Below are 19,806 nucleotides of genomic sequence, written 5' to 3' on the forward strand. Positions count from 1 at the left end.
ATATGTGATGTAGAAGTTTTATAATAGTAATATTCAAAATTTAAATATAAAAAGACTTCGATATTTTGTTAAATCCAATTTGAATCATAATTTTGACTCGAACCTCACTAAAAAATTTAATAAATATTTAAATAAATAATATTGAAAATTAAGATAAGATAAATCTATATTAAAAGTCGACCCAACATGAAAACAACACCTTTGGAAACTTAAGGAATCGGCGCGCGCATACACGCGCCGTGACGAAGGAGTGGAGAGTTAGATATGAGATTCCGTGGGTTCATTGAATGTGGACAATCTCAATCCAAAATGTTTTCTACTTTTACAATTTGACCATGTTCTACCTGGGGGCTGCCCCCCTTTTATTTATTTATTTATTATTATTTAAGTAATAAATAAGCAGATGGGGCTGCCCTTCTTAATAATAATTATTAATTATAGGCAGTCTAGTCTAAGCAAATTTGAGTTTTGCTATACATTAGCATTCCCTCTAAAGTGAGACTTTTATAATTTAAAAAATAAAATAAAATATCAATAATTTTTTAATATAACTTATGCAAAAAACTTCTACATCAATAATGTGTTAAATATATAAAAAATAAGACTTATAAATAGATTTTATCATAAACATATCTCCTGGCTTTGATATATGATTGAGTGAGGTGTGTGGAGAGATGGTGTGTTCTTGATCTAGACTCCAATAGTATGATGGGAAATAAAAAATAGGAAAATTGAAGCCGAAATGTGAGAGAGAGAGAGAGAGGAAAAGCAAAATTAAGAGAGTTTGAAAAATGAAATGAGATGGTTTATGAATAGTAGTGAGATTTGTGAGTTGAAATTTGTGAATAGTAGTGAGATGATCTCAACTCATCTTTCAATCCAAACCGGCTGCGTTAGAATTGAGCTAGGTCATGAGCCATGCACTATTGAGCTAAGATAGGGACAATGAATGATGGAGAGAAGTGAAGAGATAGAACAGATATTAAGAGATTGAACAAATATAAAATGAAAAAAAAAAATGGCAACATTTTGATGCAAACAAAATCCTCAATTTGGCCAGACAACCTTTTAGTTCATATCCATAGAAGACCCTTTGTGTTTGAAAGAAGCAGAAGAGCTCACCACCAAATTAAAGCAGGAAATATATCTATAATCAAAGGATGAAATTCTTATATAGTTCATACAACATGTTCTTTATAACAAAAGTTCACATAGTTTCTGCTCTTCTGATTGGAGAGAAGGGGGGAAAGGCAAAAAGGTGAATAAAAGAAAAGGAAAAGGATAGAAAAAAGAGAAACTTGACTGTGCACTTGGTGCATTTTTCTCATTTTAGGCCACTGAGTTCCATGAAGATTGAAGCCACCAGTGGAGCTTGGAGATGACACATTCTTGCAGTAAAAAAGACTAGCTTCATCTTCAATCACCAGATGTTTACCTGAACAAACAAGAAGAAGGTGGCACAGGTATCATAGTTATAGATCATTATTACCGTTATAGATCATTATTACCCAAGAGAGACAAAGTGAGAAATTTCCATTAGATTCCTTAAATGAAACATTAGTAAATTAAAACACGAAACTTAATTAGCTGGTGCTCTGGTCTAGAGCTCTCAAGCACTGATCAGTGAACAAGGTTGTGGGGGTTAATTGGCATAAAACAAGTTGAGTACCAAACAGCAGAAGAAGACAGATTCCAATTACCTTGACATTTTGAACAAAAACAAAACAGAAAAGAGGATTTGAAGTATCAAAAGAAGGTACTAACAGAACAACCAGAAATATGTGGTAATAAACTGGTCTATCATAATGGTAATTCTCAAAATATAAATATAATATATATATATATATATATATACACAGAGAGAGAGAGAGAGAGAGAGAGAGAGAGAGAGGAACGCAACGCCATTAGATATCCACCCCAGCTGTGTAATCATTTGTACCCCTGCTGTACAGTTGCATATGTAAACTTTAATTGCTAACTCCCAAACATTTAATAGTAATATTTGTACACCTGCTGTATCCTCGCATATCCTTGACATACTTTCGTTGTAGCCTCTACATATTCTCTTCATACGTCTTGCATACCCCTCATCTTATCAAGAGTGAACATCAAAGATCAAGTACAAAACCATAGAACAGTAGCAAATACAAGCAACCAAGATGCTTCATAGATCATATTTAGTGCAGTTAGTTTTCTTCCAATTTTTGGGACAAAATTTCAGCTGGTAACTGACTTCTGACGGGACATAGCAGTTGCCTATTACTAGTTTTAACTCTAAAACCAACTTTTGCAAACGTGAAAACCAAGCATCCAAACAACTTTTTGATAAGTAGGTTTACTATCATGGAAAAACCATGCATTGGCTCAAGTTTAATTAGCAATTAGGAAGTCAAAACATGACTAAATAATGTGTGCCATATGGAAAGGGACAAATCATAAAGGGGTTTAAAGGAACACAATGAACAGGCTATACAAATTCCCTCTGTTTTATATTTTCCAGAAAACAAATGGACGGCCAACTCTTGACGCATGTTTTCAGGATTTGATGGAAAAGAAAATATCAAAACATCTACATTTAACTTGGAGGCAAACACAATGTTTATTAATCTACAGCAGAAATTCTGAATATTAGATCCTGCACTACAAGAAGTTGAATATGACTTCACAAAGTAACACAATTAAATGTCTATAACTTCATAGCAATCTCCTACAAATTAATAGTAACGTGAGGATGCACAAAAAAAGTGAGTGAAGCCTCTACAGGAAAATAATGCAAAGATGATACTTTCAAAACACAAACATTTCTACTTGTTCAGGAACAACAGCATAGAAAAGACAGTCTCAAAAAAATTGAAACAGTTCCTGCTTGAAACAAGCATCCAATGAGTTCATAAATTCATCACTTGCACCAAAGTAAATACACATAACTTAAGCAAGAGATATGAAAATGCATGTTAAGTTCTCATTCCACTAAAGACTATTTAGGGCTTAAAGATGATACTTACTGTGTTTGAACTAACATATTGAGTTGTGCTTTAGGCCTTTTTGTTATCCTTGGCCTTCTTTGCTTTCCCAGCTTTCTGGCCGGTCAAGTTTCTGTCCATGCATATTGCGTCTTCAGATTCACTGTTCTCTACAATCTCACTCTGCTTTTCTAAATGATCATCTCCTTTCTTCTCCACATTGGAATCCAGTGTGCTATGTTGGGCTTCAACTGACATTCTGCCTTTTTCTTCTGCAAGAGAGTTAATATTCCCATCCTCCTCCTGATAATTAACTTCCACAGACTTGTTAACATCGATGACAGCATTCTTTATATTGTCAATTTCGTCATCATCATGAGCCTCATCAATAACCATCTCCTTGGCTTTCTCTGGAGGCACATCAATACCCATTTTTGCAACCAGTTCTTCTGCATTCTTAACTTCAGGATCTGTCTTTTCTTTCACAGATATATCTGAATCAGTTTTTTTCTCTGGCTCTGATTCCTTTGCCCCTTTCTCAGCATCCACCATCTCAATATCCTCCTGCAAAGTTTCTGCACTGACCTTCTCGCCATCTAAATCCTTCACTTTCTTTTCGTAACTGGGTTTGGTTCTCAGCTTGAAACACTCAGTAGGCATAATTTCAAGCTCAAACCGCTCTTTCCTTAAATCCAACACTTCACGGTCACCATCTTCATACAAAATATCATGAAGCCTCTTTTCATAATCAAAAGCTTTGATGCGTCCAGTAAACCATTTTCGTGACCCCGACCAGTAAACCTTAACTCTTTTGCCAATGATCCTGTCGTTGTCATCATCCTCCAAATCTACCAAACGGAAAGCAGGCGCCTCCTTTCTAGGGCGTAGCCTGGATGAACTTCTCTCTAAAGACAACCAAAACTCCTCCACAATTTCCCCATCTGCTCCCCTCTTTCGTCTCACGGGAGTGGGTGTGTCCTCTTTATTCCCCTCCTCCATGGGTGTGCCCTTTTTACACCCCTCCTCCATCATGTTTGTCTCCGCATCCTGTTCTTCCTCAACAAGTTTGGCCTTACCTCTGGCCTTACTCTCTCTTGCTTCAGACTTCTTTCCCATGGACTTACCACCAGAAACTGCCCTCGTAACTTTATCCTTCAGCACCTCTAGTTTTAGATCATTATCTACATCACTGTCTTTCAGTGTGTTGCTCTGTTTTGCCACTTTCTTTCCAATAGACTTATCAACATCAACCTCCCCTCTTACATCATTCTTCAGAACCCCCATTGTCAGATCATCATCTACAGTAACATCATTAGATTTTCTGACCTGTTTGGCTGCTGTGGCTGCAGAGTTTTCTGCAGGCTTGCGACTAGCAGCCTTCCTCATTACTTCATTCCTCAGAGCCCCTATTTTAAGATCATCATCTAAAGGAACATCTTTGGATCTACCACTCTCGTTTACAGAAGATTCCTCCCCCTCAGCCCCACCAACAGCAACCTTCCTCATATCTTCATCCTTCAGAGCTCCAGTCCTCAGCTCATTATCTACAGAAGCATCTTTTGATTTGTTTGTACCACTGGTTGATTTTTGAGCTGCAGACCCAGATTCCTTCTTATCCCCTATCTTAACCAAACGTCTCTTAGTCATATCAAAAATTCAGAATGCACAAACCACAAACCTTTTTAGAACAAAAGATTGTCAGGAAAACCCAAACAATGAAGCACCAGATCAAATATAAATCCTGCAAAAATCATAGAACAATCAGATGATTGTTACAGAATGAATAAATGATAAAAGGCAAAAACATATAATCAAAATAATAACACAAAAAAAAATTACAAGAAATTTCGCAACCCTATACCTCTCAACAGACAAGACACACATTCATGAGAGATGAAGACTTTAAACTCCAATCCAGAAGAAAATGACAAGAATCTAAAACTACATTTGTCATATACAGCCAGTTTAGCAGAAAGTTCATGAACACATGTACTGGCAAAAAGTCATGCCATTTGTTTTAAGATTCTTTCCTTGACCAATAATAGTCAGGATTGGTAGTTTGGTTTCTTTCGAACAAAATTCACATATCAATCACCAAACAAGAAAGTAAGTCTGACAAGTTTCATCTTGAGTATTCATTTTAGCCAATGGTTCAAGATGCCCAAAACTCCAGAATGCATTAATAGCCAAGAAATTTTATATTTCAGTCCCTAATTCATACAACATAGAACTTCCTAATGCAACCCCATTTAAGTCCACTGAATCCACGAATCATCAAGCCATCATTTTTGTGAGAATAGCAATCTTCAAGCTACATGTTATCGACTAATCTATTTCTCTTCTTTAAACTCATCCCATAGTTTCTTCTGCTTGTTTTGTTTGTATTAAAGAGCGAGTATTGAGTTTCAGAATAGTTTTGTAACTGAAAGAATTCAAGAAAAAGCCCAGATGCAATCAAGTACCAACTCATCCTTCTTTAAACTCATCCCATAGTTTTTTCTGCTTGTTTTGTTTGTATTAAAGAGTGAGTCTTGAGCTTCAGAATAGTTTTGTAACTGAAAGAATGCAAGAAAAAGCCAGACGCAAACAAAGCACCAACTCATCCTAACTACAAGACAGACAATTAATTAATTGCTGCCATAAATGCAAGGCTATATTTAGCCTAGAATATATATCTGACGTCTAATTAGAAAACCCAGATAGGATCAATATAGGTACATTGTATATCACGACATCTATAGATGTAAATATATGTAAGCATGTACCAAATAAAAGTAAAATAAATGCAAAACAACAAAGTAGCCATATTTTAGCTCTAATGGCAGGAAAACCTTGGCCGAAATACCTGCAAGACAAAATCAATCAGAACATGCCATGAGTTGCAAAGCCACACAAGGGTAATACCAAAGCATTCAAGAGAACTTCAAAAATCAAAACGAGCAAAACTAGAATCTTTTTTTATTTATTATTTTTTCATCACTGAGCAAAACTTGAATCTTGACAATGGAAAACTTACATTTCATGGCAATACAATAGTAGCAAACCATATGAAACTTCAGCATATGATGAGAAAACCCCAGATATGAAGAATCAAAGTATTGTAAAATCAAAACATTCAAGAGAGACCCTAAACAAAAAGCAACCAAAACTTGAATGCTGATGTCAAAACAATGGAAGTCTAGAAAATCATAAGAAAGAACTGACATGGAGTAAAAATGGTCAAATGGAATTCAGTAATCATATAGCAGGAAACAGAGGTCGGTCTGGGGAATTTTCAAGGGCTTAGTTGGAGAACCTCTTATGTGCTTTACCTTGGGGCTACCGCACTGCTCTCAGTACTGACTACTGAGCATAATCAAGAAACTCGTTGTTGCCTGGGGGAAACTTGAGGAAGAATTTATATTTGCAAAAAGGCTATACCAACTATAATATAGAATTGTGTGCAGGGAAACTCCACTTGCTTACAGAGCTTACCAGTGAAGACCATGGTTCCATTTCATAGAGAAGGGGTCCTTAAATAAGGCTCTCCCCGACGTGGAAAATGGAAAGTTAATAAAGATTAACCCATTCAAAGCTCAGGACAAAAAAAAAAAAAAAAAGCTCTAGAAAGTAATTGTAGAGAAATTCAATTATATACAGGCAAGAACCACATTAACGCTAAAACTTGCTACCAAAAACAAAAAAAGAGAAATTCAAGTACATACAACCAAAAACCACATTAACGCTAAAACCTGCTGCCAAAGCAAATTGGATATGAAGAATCTGGAAGGGTCAAAAATTGGATTTGCAATAAATTCACCCAACACAGCCAAAAACATACAGACAAAACCCAAACGCCGAAGTGGACCAAGTGGAAAGAACCAAACCTGAAATGCTGGCACAAATTTAACCCTAGTTTCAGCAACCCAGAAGCCCTTAAATTTCCTTAACAAGTGGACCAAATAGACCATTATATGGGCACCCAAAAGGAAAAACTTGAAAAAGAACCTAAATTTGTAGCTACTTGGACATCAAGAAAAGGAAAAACTGGCCAAAAAGCAACAGCAGGTTGGATATGGTACCTTAGGTAGAACCCGGTCTGGTCACTGGTGTGTGCACCTGTGACACAGTGGCAGGGATGTGCTGGGAAATGGGAATTAATGTAAGCATGTAGAGAGGCATTGTAGCTAATCACAGCACTGGCTGCTATGCCATGTCAGCTTCGGAATAGGCGGGAAACATTCTTCGACGTTTGACACGTGCCTACATCAGGTTGGCTACGAGGGCACCTTGTGCTTTTTCTTGGACTTGGAGAACCAAGATAAAAGTAACGCCAGAATACGCCTAATTTTGCAGAACAGAGCATAGAGGCAAAGTGTGGAGTCGGAACTCGGAAGCTAACCTGCGGCCAGGCTCATATGTAAAAATTAAAACTTGCAACAAAACATCAAGAATTCAAAGAGCTTTCTTAAATGTGTTTCATGAAACTTTTTAATAAGCAGCCAATAAGGAGTCAACTCAAAAGGTCATCAACGCATATTAGCCATAAATTCATTCATATCCAAATGTAAGTTTCCGGAGTTAAACCCAATTTAAAGAAGATGGGAAGTGCCAGACCCAGTTAGGCCAAAACCTAATGGCGATTATGTCTCTCCATCTTTCTTGTTGACAGGAAATATATACGAAAGTACTGTAATAATATTAATCATAATAATTCAATTAACTCTAGTCTTGATCCTGTGCATTGAGAGTTGAGATACTAACAACACCACTTGGCAATACCAAGATCCAAACTTTGAACCTATTTGAAGTGAAAGTCTCTTACACCTGTCACGCATGCTCAGGAGAACGCAAAACCGGTGTTTAGATAACTCCAATAACATAAAAGGAACCAAGTTCGAAGTATCTACTTCTAAGAGATAATAGATAAGGTGAAATGGACTGAACTGAAGGGAGCTAGAATTAAATAAATTAAAATACTATACAAAAAGAAAAAAAAATAAAGTTCACATATTTGGGGAGATGAAGTCACTGACTCGCTTCCCAGTTCCATGGTTTTGTTTTCAGGTGCTGCGACTTTCTACCATCTAGACCCCTTCCATCTAATTTTCGATAATTAGGATGATATTATAGCCCATTACCCTGTAAATAGATGTAGAATAACATCTATTTCTGGCCATATATAAAGGTAATGATTCATGATCACCCTTTGCATCAAAAGCTACATCCGCTATTTCTGAGTGTGTGAAGAACAAAAGTCTATTCCTTTTGTTTATCTGCCGTATAAGAAGTCACATCATTGGGTTCTGATCCATTATCCCTCAATGGTCATCTAAAACATAGAAATAATTTTGTAACCGATTGTAACCCTAGTCAAGTTTAGAAGCACAAGCCAATTTATGTTGTAGGATGGACATTCTAAATAACACAAACGCCGTAGATAAAGCATAGAAATGCTAGGCATACAAACGATATTATAAAAATAAATTAATAAATTAATATGATTTGATGTGAACTTACGATAAAAAGGAATTTTATAATCAATATTGAGAAAGAGTACGTACCATAGTAAATAGCACAAGGAAGTTGCTAAAAAAATGGCAGAAAGAGTTCAGCTCCCAACAACACAGTCGGTGGCAGCTATGTATCTCGCCGTTGAGGAATTCCCACTTTTTCTTTTTGTTTTCCGGCCCCTCCCTCCATTTGAGGGTTTTTTTTTTTTTTTTTTTCTTCATGCCTATTAGGCTATTTGCAGCTCCAAATGCTATGAATTTCCTCATCTCTAACCAGCTTCAATTTATTATGAATTTGAAAAACATGAAAAGTTTTTTACAGACATTTTTTTGCCTTTTCTTGATCAGTTCTATTTTTGTTTAACAGATCTTACTCTTAGAGAAGCTGCTGCACCATTGGTATTGGGTTTTTAGCATTCCATGGCATTTTCTATTGCCCTATCTCTCATTAGGGTGTCTCTAATGAGATCAACACTTTCATAAGAGAATCTCAATTCCAAGATCCAACAACTACTTCTTAGTATAATTTAAGCTTTCAAAATCAATTATTCACTCTAATGAATGTCTTGGAAAAAGGAAAATAAAATTCACACAAAAAAAAAAAAATCTACAACATTTGTTATCATGAGCAAAAGAGTATGATCAATCTAGAAAATGTCAAGATGAAGGAAGTAAAATGTCAAGGTGAAACATTTAAATCCAAACAAATAATATGGAAATACTAGTAATCATTAAAATGAAATTTGCAATAAAAAAGTGCAAGGTGAGGATTGGAGACAAATATACAATGAGATGTATTGTGATCAGTTGGACTAACAATGCAAGATTAAGCATGACAATACTTATATGGAAGAGAGATTGATTGAGAGGAGAAATGATTGACAATGCAAGTTCATGAATATGAAATGATCTCCCTTTTAGATGACAAAAAAATAAATGGGATTTGCTAAGCAAATATCAATTTTCTTTATGCAACAAAATGTTGGAGGGTTTGTAAATCTTATTGATCATACAAATATATTGATCTAGAAAAATTCAACACAAGGGGAATTTGGCAAATGATGATAGATTTGAACAAATAAACAAGTAATTGAGCCTAAAGCATTTGTGAAACATTAAACCAAAACAAATCAAGGAGGAAATTAAAATTGATACAAGTTCACAATGAAAAAAGCAAATTGAGAATATGAGAAAATTGACAATGAGATTAACTTGATTGAGAGGACAAACAATAAAAGAATTTGACGGAGAAAATACTTATTTGGAAGAGATAAGAATTTGAGAAAAGAAATTACTAGCACTGCAAAGTGAAGGCGAAGTTCTCTGTTTTAGACGAGAAAGAAAACGATGAGATCGACTAAATTTATTAGGCAAATATCGAAATTTTCTTTGTGGCGATACGTTCAAGGTTTTATTGGTCATATCGAGTTTAGCACTATATGATTTTGACATTTGTCTTTAGACTTAGCTATTAGCGTTACCGTACGATATTACTCGATCCATTTTCATATCACTAATTAACTATGTATTAACTAGGGCACCCATTTAGAATGCATATTCTATATTAGACTAGCATTAATGTTATATGTCACACATTAATTGCATTTTTTCAAAAAATTGAGATACCCATGATAAGCAAAGTCTAATAATCATGGTAATTTCTGGTTGACCATGTAAAAAAAAAAAAAAATGCTTTTAAGAAACAACATATACAAGCTAGGCTTTTCAATTGTTAACGTGTGAAATTGATGAAAACAAAATCATCATATAATTAGAACTCTAAAAGGAAAAGGGAAAAAAATATTAGGAATATTTAATTTTTCTTAGCTGCATAATTAATTTTTTTAACATTTTTGCAATTCTAAATTTAAGTAATTAGGTATATTTATTGTGTTCACACCATATTGAAAAGCATATTAATTTGTCTAGAGAGACAACACCCTCATTTTGTTGTAATAAGAAATCTAATTATATTAAGACTATAAATATAATATATAGAATATCGATACCAATAATATGTACCGAACGTCCAATCTTAAAACACCACATTAAATACTTGCAAATCCTACATAACCATATTACTTAAATACCAAAGAAAATAATTATTTAGCTATATCTGATTTTTTAAAATCTTTTTTCCTCACCACATGGCATCCTCGCAAAAGAAAATATTCAAATTGACCCGCTAAAATATAGGAGAAATTTCATGTGAAAAAATAAAGCTAGATTACCAAAAAAAAAAAAACAATTTGCAAGACTGGCTATTGATAGGCGTCGTTCACTTTCACAAAACTTTTCATCTCATCTCATTATAACAACTTTTTCAAATTTTCACACAATAAAATAAACAATTCAATTTTTTTAAAATTTTAAAATAAAAATAATATTAAAAAAATATATTCTAATAATATTTTATTTAATTTTTAACTTTTATCTCAACTCATCTCATATAATAAACGAGGCCTAAATACACATCTAACATGGAAACATTCCACATCAACTAGTATGACATATGTATCAAACACACTATTTATGGGAAAGTTTATTGCATCAACTATTTTTATTAATCTAGATCCCCCAATAAATATATTATTTTTCTTTTTTTTTTAACATACAAAACAAAGATTTTCCCAATGCAAAAGGAAAAATACTAGAAAATGCACTCAACTAAAAACTGAAGTGGCAGTTTCTGCAATCAGCAGCACATGATGTAAACATCTAAACAACAATAAGACAGGGAGTACATAACCTAATGAGAAGGGCCAGTGGGCCTATAATTCACATATTTACAACCACATATTTCACGATAACACTTCATGAAACTACACTACATCTCCCTGACTCTAATTCTCTCTCTCTCCTTCTCCTGCAACTAACTCAAAACAAATACAACCTAAACATGGCTATTTGGGAAGACATCAACCTATTTGAAGGGAAATCAAATGAAAAAATTAACAAGGATTGCATAAAACCCAACAAAACAAAAGAATCTTCATTCCCAAACATCAGTTTTTCCTCCAATAACTGATGATAATCATCGGTTCATCTAACCTCAAAGAATATCTTCATTCCCAAACACCAGCTTTTTCCCCCATTAATTGATGGTATTAGTTGATTCATCTACCCTCATTGGCTAGCTGTAAGGACCCATCCCTCATCAATTTCAAGCTGAGGTTGTTAAATCTTTCTCGTGAATATTGCCTGGACGCTTTTCTCCAATCCGTACCGGCTTTCATCATAGTAGAAAACTCCTCATAACTTATGCGCCCATCCTTCAAGATTAAATAAGAACAAGGTTGGACTCTCAATATAGCAAATTATCAATGAACTCTACCAAACAAAGGCTAATAAAATTTAGTGCACTATTATATTCTTGGGATTAATGGCAAGAAGAAGCACAGAACCAATGGCAAAACACTGAACAAGAGACTCGTTTCTGTTGTACTTTTCAATCATCTATAGAAGAGAGACAAAAAAGAAAAAAAAACAATGCTTGTAGCAAAGCTTTCAAGAGTATAATTACTTCAACACTGCACAGTGTTTGTTAAGGAATTCAAATACACTTCAATACTCAATACTAACCTTATCTGTGTCCACGTCTTGCATAATGGCATTGATAACTTCCTCACTGTTATCATCCAGTTCATCACTCAAAGCATCCCGCAGCTCTTCAATCTCTATGTAACCACTCTGGTTTTTATCAAAGAATGCAAAAGCTTTGTGTAAATGCTCATCATTGCCCATCTTTTTAAGGTGAACTGAAACTGCAACAAACTCTCCATAATTGAGAGTTCCATCCCCGTCAACGTCAGCCTGCAGAAACCAAAGTTCAATTATTTTACAAAAACATAATTTGATCATATTTGGGAGACTGAATGGTGAACAGGAAGGTTTGCAGCATTGGTTTTGCACAACTTTCCATTTTTGAATGAATATATTGAAAGACACATGATGTATTAGAGAACCTCCAACTCCAATGGCATACATTGATAGTAAAAACACTTACCAGATTTATTTAATTTTTTTTTTTTTTTTATAGGTACTTACCTGAATTTTTATTCACTGCAGCAACCCTTATAAAGAAAATATAATTGAACAACTTCTAAATTACATCAATCTCTAAAGTTCTACCAGGAGAGCCAATCCCAACTCAAACCAAATTAACAACTCCTAAACTAAAATGGTTATCTTCTAAAGGCTAAGCTTTATTTGCAGCACACAAAATAACTGCAAAGGAAATAAAAGGCCGACTAGGAATAAAAGCACTGCAGCAAAAGCAGAACACTGTTGTGCCAAGGACTCCTTCAGCCACAAAGAACTCCATATGAGGAATGTAACAGATTATCACAGGGATTAAAGAGGATAAATAGTTGTGCAAGGCTTACAGCTTCCATTAGTATTTGAAGATCTGCATCAGGAATCTGTTGGCCAAGCTTTCGCAACCCAACTTGAAATTCCTCAAGGTTTATCTTGCCTCTTTTGCCAACATCCATTGTATCAAACGCCTCCTTTATGCCAGCCACTTCCTCCACTGACAAATGCTCAGCCACCACCTAGAATGAAAATTTCAAAAGGTTCAGACTATTGTTTTTTATATGAGCAATATTGCATTTGGCCCCATATAATATATTCTAAGTTCAGATTATAGAATAAGGGAATCGTAATATTAGATTGACAATTTTCTGAAAAGAAAACTATTAGACCTTTAAAATTTTCTTGCATCTGAAAGTTGCATAACAGGTGAACAAATTTTTTGAAAAGACAGGGAGTTAAAAGCCAAACTGAGCATTGTGAAAGAGCTAAGAACATAAGATTATTTTTACTTTTACACTGCAATATATATTAAACATTTGTATCTTCCTATATCAAGTCAATCAAGATCGTTACCCTTAGAGCTCTTTTTTTAAGCTTGTTCATTACTGAAAATTGCTTGAGCCTGGCTTTCACAGTCTCACCCAGGGGAACATTTGGAGCCTTCTTGGCATTTTGTATCCAAGGATGATCTGCTTGTGATAGCATGGGATAGTCATTTAATATTGAGCAATAAATTTCAGCACATGTGAAACAAATAAAGCTTATGAAGCAGAACAGTACCAAGCACTTCCTGAGCTGTAAGCCGCTGCTTAGGATCTGGATCAAGCATTTTCTTCACAAGGTCCTTTGCGTTGTCTGAGACTTTAGGCCAAGGGTCCCTCTTAAAATCAATGACAGAGCGGATGATGGCCTGTGCTACCCCTTGTTCAGTTTCTGCATGCAACAAGGGATTTCATGAGGATGCAAATCCAAAATGTAAAACACAAGAAACTACATGCTTGAGAACATGTTTGTCAAATGACCTCAATCAAAAATAGAAATTTTACACTAACACAAATCCTTTTTTTTAAAGCCCTTTTAAACTTTTTTTTAATGGTGTGGAGCCTCACCAAGGTAGGGCCCTTAGGACCCACCCCTTGGGAGTATCCCAAATATACGACCCGCCTGTCAAAACCGTGTATTAGGTAATCCAAAGAAACTTCTAATTCAGAATCAAACCCAGGATGTCTAACCCTTGTATACAGTCAAATTAATTTATAAGAAAAAGAAAAGGAAAAATCATTAAAATTATTGATATAGAAGACTAACCTGCCCAGAATGGTGGAACACCACATAGTAAAATATACAAAATAACTCCAGCACTCCAGACATCAATCTCTGGGCCATAATTGCGCTTCAAAACCTCTGGAGCCATGTAATAGGGACTACCCACAATCTCATTGAATCGCTCACCTGTATAAAATGAAACGCTTTGTTTAGGGCAATGTCTTCCACAAAAGGACATGAAAAAGATAACATGAAAGGCCACTAGGGAGGAAAAAAAGGAGCAAGACAGCTAGAATGGATGTGGTGCAATACCAGGTCTGAAGAATACTGACAATCCGAAATCAATTGTCTTCAAGGGAGACGCTTCCTTCTTGTTAGCAAACAGAAAGTTCTCTGGTTTGAGATCACGATGCATCACTCCTTGCTTATGACACATCTGCAATGACAATGCATATAAACATATTAGATTGTTTCACATGAACATTTTGAGCTGAAGCAGGAGCATACCTATTCGACAACAGCAAGTTCATTTAAATCATTAAGCGAGAGTATATCAGAGCCAGCAAATATCCCGGTCCAACATATTTAAAAGGCAGACAGAGTAAAAGACATGGAGATAGATACAGAAACAGAAAACCTGAGCTACAGCCAAATTGCTTGTATAGAAAACCAATCAGTATGCATCTATGACAGATCTCACAATAGGTCAGTAATAACATGCAACCAATCATACAGAAGCCATCAGACAAAAACAACACCATCTTAGTGAGAACCTACTTGGGATTTGTTAGGAGGGGAGGGGGAGAGAGAGAGGGGTTACAGATCTAAAAAATACCCTCACGAACAAATTGGATAAAAATATTTTTTATTTTTTATTTTTTGATGTCGGGGAATCTCTCCAAGGCAGGGCCCTCCGGACCCACCTCTGCAGAGTAAACCCCGTTCCCGTGCACCACACCCTCGAAAGTTTCCCTACACGAAACTAGTTAAATCGATGGCTTGTGTGGCCCAAATTGGATAACAATATATCTCACTCGACAATTACTTCATTAGCAAATCAACAAAGCGCCATGCAGCAGTGCCTAGAGAGAACAGCCAGCCATGAACGTGAAAACATGGATTTGAAACCAAGGATAAACAAGGGGAAGCAATTAGCCACTCAAATTATTTTGATTTCATTACTTTGACTTTTGAAATCCTGAATGACCAAGAATACAGACCCACAGAGACATAAAACTCAGAACAAATTGCAAGATGTAAACCCACAAGCATTTTTTAATTGGCACCGGGTGTCTAGGAACGGCGTCCCGACTAATCTCGGGGATGCATAGGCCCTCGACGAGGAGTTTAAACCACAAAGGTTGTAACAATATGGTACCAAATTTCCTTAAACCAAGTTACCGGCATCTAATAAACCTATAAAAACAATAGTTTAAATCTTATTTAGCCAACGTCATACAAACAAAACACAAATCCTAGCATGCTGATTGAGGGGAAAAAACTTAACTTGCTACGTAGAAATCAACGGCCAGAAAAATACGTATAAATTAGTAACAATATCAATCCAAACCAATAACTTAAAAAGTGATCCAAATTCAACCTGAACAACTTCAACAATGGTCCTCATAACACCTGCTGCAGCCCGTTCCGTGTAATGGCCCCTCGCCACAATCCGATCAAACAGCTCACCTCCCTCGCACAATTCCATCACAATGTGAACTGCCTGGTCATCCTCAAAAGTATCCTTCAAGGTCACGATATTCGGGTGCTTAGGCAAATGCTTCATAATCTCCACCTCCCTCCTTACATCCTCAATATCCACCGCAGTCCTAAGCTTCTTCTTGGATATCGATTTGCAGGCAAGCTTCTCGCCTGTGGACACATCGGTAGACAAGTATGTGACCCCGAATTCTCCCCGCCCGAGCTCACGGCCGAGCTCATAATGGGCCGAGATGTCATGGCCCGTCGGATTTTTCAAGACCCAAAATTTGTTCCCACCGCCAGCACCATTGATCGCAGCGTAATCAGCAGAAAAGGGATTGGGTTTATTCTTGCGCTTCCCCTTTTGCTTCTGAGAAGACGTAACGGGGCTTGCACAGCAATTTCCCATGGATCAGAGCCTCAAAATCTCAATTTCTCCAAGCTTTTTCTGAGATTTCAAGGAGACCCAATAAATCATAACGGCAAATAAATCAGAATCTGAGCAGGAAAGTACGAGAGAATAAGAACATCATATAAATCATGTGGATAATTCATAATTTCAGCCCCATTTTCTCCCAAAAGTAGACTTTCCAAAGACTTGGGAAATTCTCTTCAAATTTACAAGAAAACCCATGAATCCCCGATCTTCAAGACACCCATACAATTAAAAGAAATGAATTGTTTCAAACAAAAAAAAAAAAAAAACCCCGAAATCTATGGGAGATACAACAGATAGCCAAAAATAGTGGTAAATAATTGTTCTTTAAATTACCTATAAAGAAGGGCAAGAGGATATTTTTGGTTCCAAGAGTCTTACAAGGCCAAGGATAGAATAGGCCAAAATGTTAGAGAAGCAAAACCCAGCAGGGAATCTTAGGGAATTTAGGTGACTGAGAAGAAATTGTTAGAGGAAGAAGACCCGGATGTGTTTTTGAGATGCGAAGAAGGGCATAACCCGATCTTTAATAATAGTAATAATAATAGGAGGCGCAGAAACGAAGGTCTGGGGAAAGTGCAGATTGTGAAAGGATCAGTTTCAAAGTGTGAATGAATCTGAGGAGGAACAGTCAAAGAAAGCTCGTTTTATTTGGGCTGAGACTTCTTCTTCCCTTACATTCAACAATGGAATGGGACAGAAATTTCTCAGGCCTCGTTTGCTTAAATAGATAAAGATTTTTTTGTGGAGGATGATGAGATAATTTATAAATAATAATAAAATAATTTAAGTTAAGATTTATACGAAATTTTTAATAAGAAAATAAAAAATTTATAAAGTTATAATATAATATTTTAATATTATTTTTATTTTTAAATTTGATAAGTTGAAATATTTTTTTATGTTTTGTTTTAAAATTTAAAAATGTTCTAATGATTAAATAAAAAAGTTAAAATTAAAAAATATTTATATTTAAATGATATTTAGATGTTAAGATAAGATAAGATAGTTTGAAAAGTTTCTCAAACCAACTAGTTCTTATTGCATTTACAAATAATTTTTACAAAATAATTAGATCTATTTTAAAATAAAAAATATTTTATAATTTAATATAAAAAAATTCTATGCACTATACTACCATTTTACTTTTATCTCATTAAGTATGATGTGACAGATTTATTACTATTAAATAATCATTTATTACATATTTTTTTATCATCTAATGGTGATAAATATACTATATATTATTTAATATGATCAAAGTAAGATGAGAATATGGTGTATATCATTACTTTTTAATATATCATATAAATCACTACCAGTTTATAAAACTCTTTAAATTCTTTAGGGACTAAACACTTGTCTTATTATTATTATTAGTATTTTAATTGTTATTTGAGTTCCTAATTAATATAAATATATATATATATAAATATCTAAATTCAGATTGTGTAGTAGAAAAAATAGAGATTTCTTATAGATCTTGATTAAATTGGGTCAGTTTGGATAGAAAAAGTATTTTATTTCATTTCATCATTACAATTTTTTTAAATTCTAACACAAAATATAGTAAATAATTTAACTTTTTTTTTTCAGATACCAAAATAATAATAATATTAAAAAATAATATTTTAATAATATTTTATTCAACTTTTAATTTTTATCTAAAATCATCTCATCTTATCTCATCTCACTATCCAAACTGTACACGAGAGAAAGATAGACTCACAAAGTGAGCTTTATATAATTTTTTTTTGCATTTAACATTATTAGATAAATTCATCCAAATAGTTATAAATGTGGTGGTATTCATTTTGTGTCTATTTTTTTTCTACTCTAAACTTTAAAATTCAATCAAAATTTCTAAAAGATTTAAATTCACGGACGCATAATTTATGTTTTATGCCAGAAAAATAATAAATAGAAGGGACCTCTTACTTTTTCTTTCCAACCCATCAACAACCCTAATAAATTGGGTGGTTCGGGAGGTGATTAAATTCTAAGATAATCAATCTTTTGACCCCTAAGAATTAAGTACAATGATAGTTGAATTCTATCCTCTTTTTTTATTTTTAAATAACTATTTTACGATAATTACTTAAAAAAAAAGAATTTATTATGCATCAGTCACTATCCACTCTCACACTCCATACTTATAATTTTTTAATAAAAAATACTCAAAAATTAGAATAAGTGTTTAAAATAGGAAAATTATTTTTAAGTGAAGACAAGTGTAGTAGGGTAAAAAGATAGATAAATCTAAAACTTACATAAAAAAAAAAAAAAATTAATTTTATAATTATAATCCATAATTTAAAAAAAATAGAAAAAAATTACACACATCAAAACTGTATATAACATTAAAAAAATACAGAAATTACATAATACGGAAGAACTTGTACGCGTTTCCACTCATCAGCTAGATGATCAATGCACTTTGTTGAGTGTTGACTTCACAACTGAAATGGCATAATTGCCCTTGGCTAAAAGCTGGTTGCCTTTTTCTTCTTTTTTATTTTTTTGCCCATTTTAAAAAGAATTTTATTATATACAAATAAGTTTGCGTACTAATCTGCATATCAATATTATTGCATTCATATTCTAAATTCAAATTAGTATTATTTTTAATAAAATCTACTTTCTAACCAATCATATTGAATGATTATGCGTAATTAGATTTTCTCTTTTAAAAAAAACTAAATATTTTAACCACAAAACAATCTCACAAACCACAAAACGATCCGATAAAAATAAATCTATAAATTAACATAACTAGATGTAATATATTAGATTATAAAATTATTTTTATTATAAAGTAAATATAATATATCATATAAAACTATATCAATTTATAAATTTTTTTTTTTAATGTTCGTGACACTTCTTAGAAGAAATATATTGTCCAAAAATTGATGGAATCTCAATTTTTTTAATTAAAAAGAAAAAAGAAAAAAAAAAGGGGGATTCAGCTTATTCCTAAGTGCTAAAAGTAAAAAAAACATATATTCGTAGAAACATCCTATAGATAAAGAGTGTGGATCGAATCAGCAAATTCAAGCCATGTTGACAAAGATGAAGCCTGCAAAGAAGACTTCCCGTTCAAAGTAGACCAATAAGAAACCCCATTGACTCATCCCACGCGTTATGAAATTCAGTCTTCAAGAAAAAGTTTAGATAACGTATTCTATGATACGAGATTATTGATTTGCAAGAAAAACTTGAGAGAAAACTCTCTTTAAAAAGAATTGCTACGTCTATAAAGAGATCACACCCAAAAAAAAAAAAATTACAAACTGATATAATTTAATATGATATATCAGAACTTACACATATGGAGAAGGTTCTCAGTGTTGAAGAAATTTAAACGGATACAATAATATGAAAAAATAAATACGATTTTGAGATATGTAGAATACTATCTTTTAAGGTGATGATTTCTCCTACTCAAAAGAGTTTGCTATAGAGTTCCAATCAATTCACCATTAGGATACAACAAAGTCATTAACTGCAGATAACAATTCTGAAATTTTTCCTTCAGAATTTCTTTATAAAATTGTGTAAATGACTGAAAAAAATGAGAGAATAGAATGAATAAATTTCGTGCGTTTTATTCTCTCTTTATAAAGAATGAAGT

The 19,806-nt window shown here is 33.9% G+C and overlaps 2 protein-coding genes across 9 annotated transcripts; both read right to left on the minus strand.

The window, feature by feature from the left end:
- Positions 1-982: 982 nt before the first annotated feature.
- LOC109011332 lies at positions 983-8,647 on the minus strand. Of its 6 annotated transcripts, XM_018992484.2 has the most exons (5): positions 7,979-8,179; positions 7,025-7,344; positions 6,830-6,887; positions 3,006-4,704; positions 1,068-1,435 (listed from the first exon to the last, which is right to left on the minus strand). In XM_018992484.2, exon 4 carries the CDS (start codon positions 4,608-4,610, stop codon positions 3,036-3,038), a length of 1,575 nt encoding a protein of 524 aa, XP_018848029.2. In that variant the 5' UTR covers positions 4,611-4,704; positions 6,830-6,887; positions 7,025-7,344; positions 7,979-8,179; the 3' UTR covers positions 1,068-1,435; positions 3,006-3,035. The 6 variants fall into 6 exon arrangements, with proteins under 6 accessions (XP_035546086.1, XP_035546084.1, XP_018848024.2 ...); XM_035690193.1 differs by lacking the exon at positions 7,979-8,179 and adding an exon at positions 8,507-8,647 and having other exon boundaries at positions 983-1,435; positions 6,830-7,344; XM_035690191.1 differs by having other exon boundaries at positions 983-1,435; positions 6,830-7,344.
- A 2,442-nt stretch (positions 8,648-11,089) lies between these two features.
- Positions 11,090-16,875, minus strand: LOC109011333 (calcium-dependent protein kinase 8-like). 3 transcript variants are annotated; one of them, XM_018992489.2, is made up of 9 exons: positions 16,509-16,875; positions 15,636-16,184; positions 14,348-14,471; positions 14,078-14,221; positions 13,550-13,702; positions 13,343-13,458; positions 12,841-13,008; positions 12,038-12,268; positions 11,090-11,727 (listed from the first exon to the last, which is right to left on the minus strand). In XM_018992489.2, the coding sequence occupies exons 2-9, from the start codon at positions 16,143-16,145 to the stop codon at positions 11,572-11,574; spliced, it is 1,602 nt and encodes a 533-aa protein (XP_018848034.2). In that variant the 5' UTR covers positions 16,146-16,184; positions 16,509-16,875; the 3' UTR covers positions 11,090-11,571. The 3 variants fall into 3 exon arrangements, with proteins under 3 accessions (XP_018848034.2, XP_018848035.2, XP_035546081.1); XM_018992490.2 differs by having other exon boundaries at positions 16,554-16,864; XM_035690188.1 differs by having other exon boundaries at positions 15,636-16,234; positions 16,509-16,864.
- Between the last annotated feature and the right edge of the window lie 2,931 nt (positions 16,876-19,806).

This window comes from Juglans regia, chromosome 5, assembly GCF_001411555.2.
Source record: "Juglans regia cultivar Chandler chromosome 5, Walnut 2.0, whole genome shotgun sequence".
In the NCBI taxonomy this organism is placed as follows: Eukaryota; Viridiplantae; Streptophyta; class Magnoliopsida; order Fagales; family Juglandaceae; genus Juglans; species Juglans regia.

Excerpts from the sequence above, each read along its gene's own strand:
- LOC109011333 (XM_018992489.2), bottom strand. The coding sequence starts at position 16,145 with ATGGGAAATTGCTGTGCAAGCCCCGTTACGTCTTCTCAGAAGCAAAAG. Across the intron at positions 13,703-14,077 it reads TGTTCCACCATTCTGGGCAG|AAACTGAACAAGGGGTAGCA; the intron begins GTTAGTCTTCTA and ends TGTTGCATGCAG. Across the intron at positions 13,459-13,549 it reads TACAGCTCAGGAAGTGCTTG|ATCATCCTTGGATACAAAAT; the intron begins GTACTGTTCTGC and ends TATCACAAGCAG.
- LOC109011332 (XM_035690193.1), bottom strand. The coding sequence starts at position 4,610 with ATGACTAAGAGACGTTTGGTTAAGATAGGGGATAAGAAGGAATCTGGG.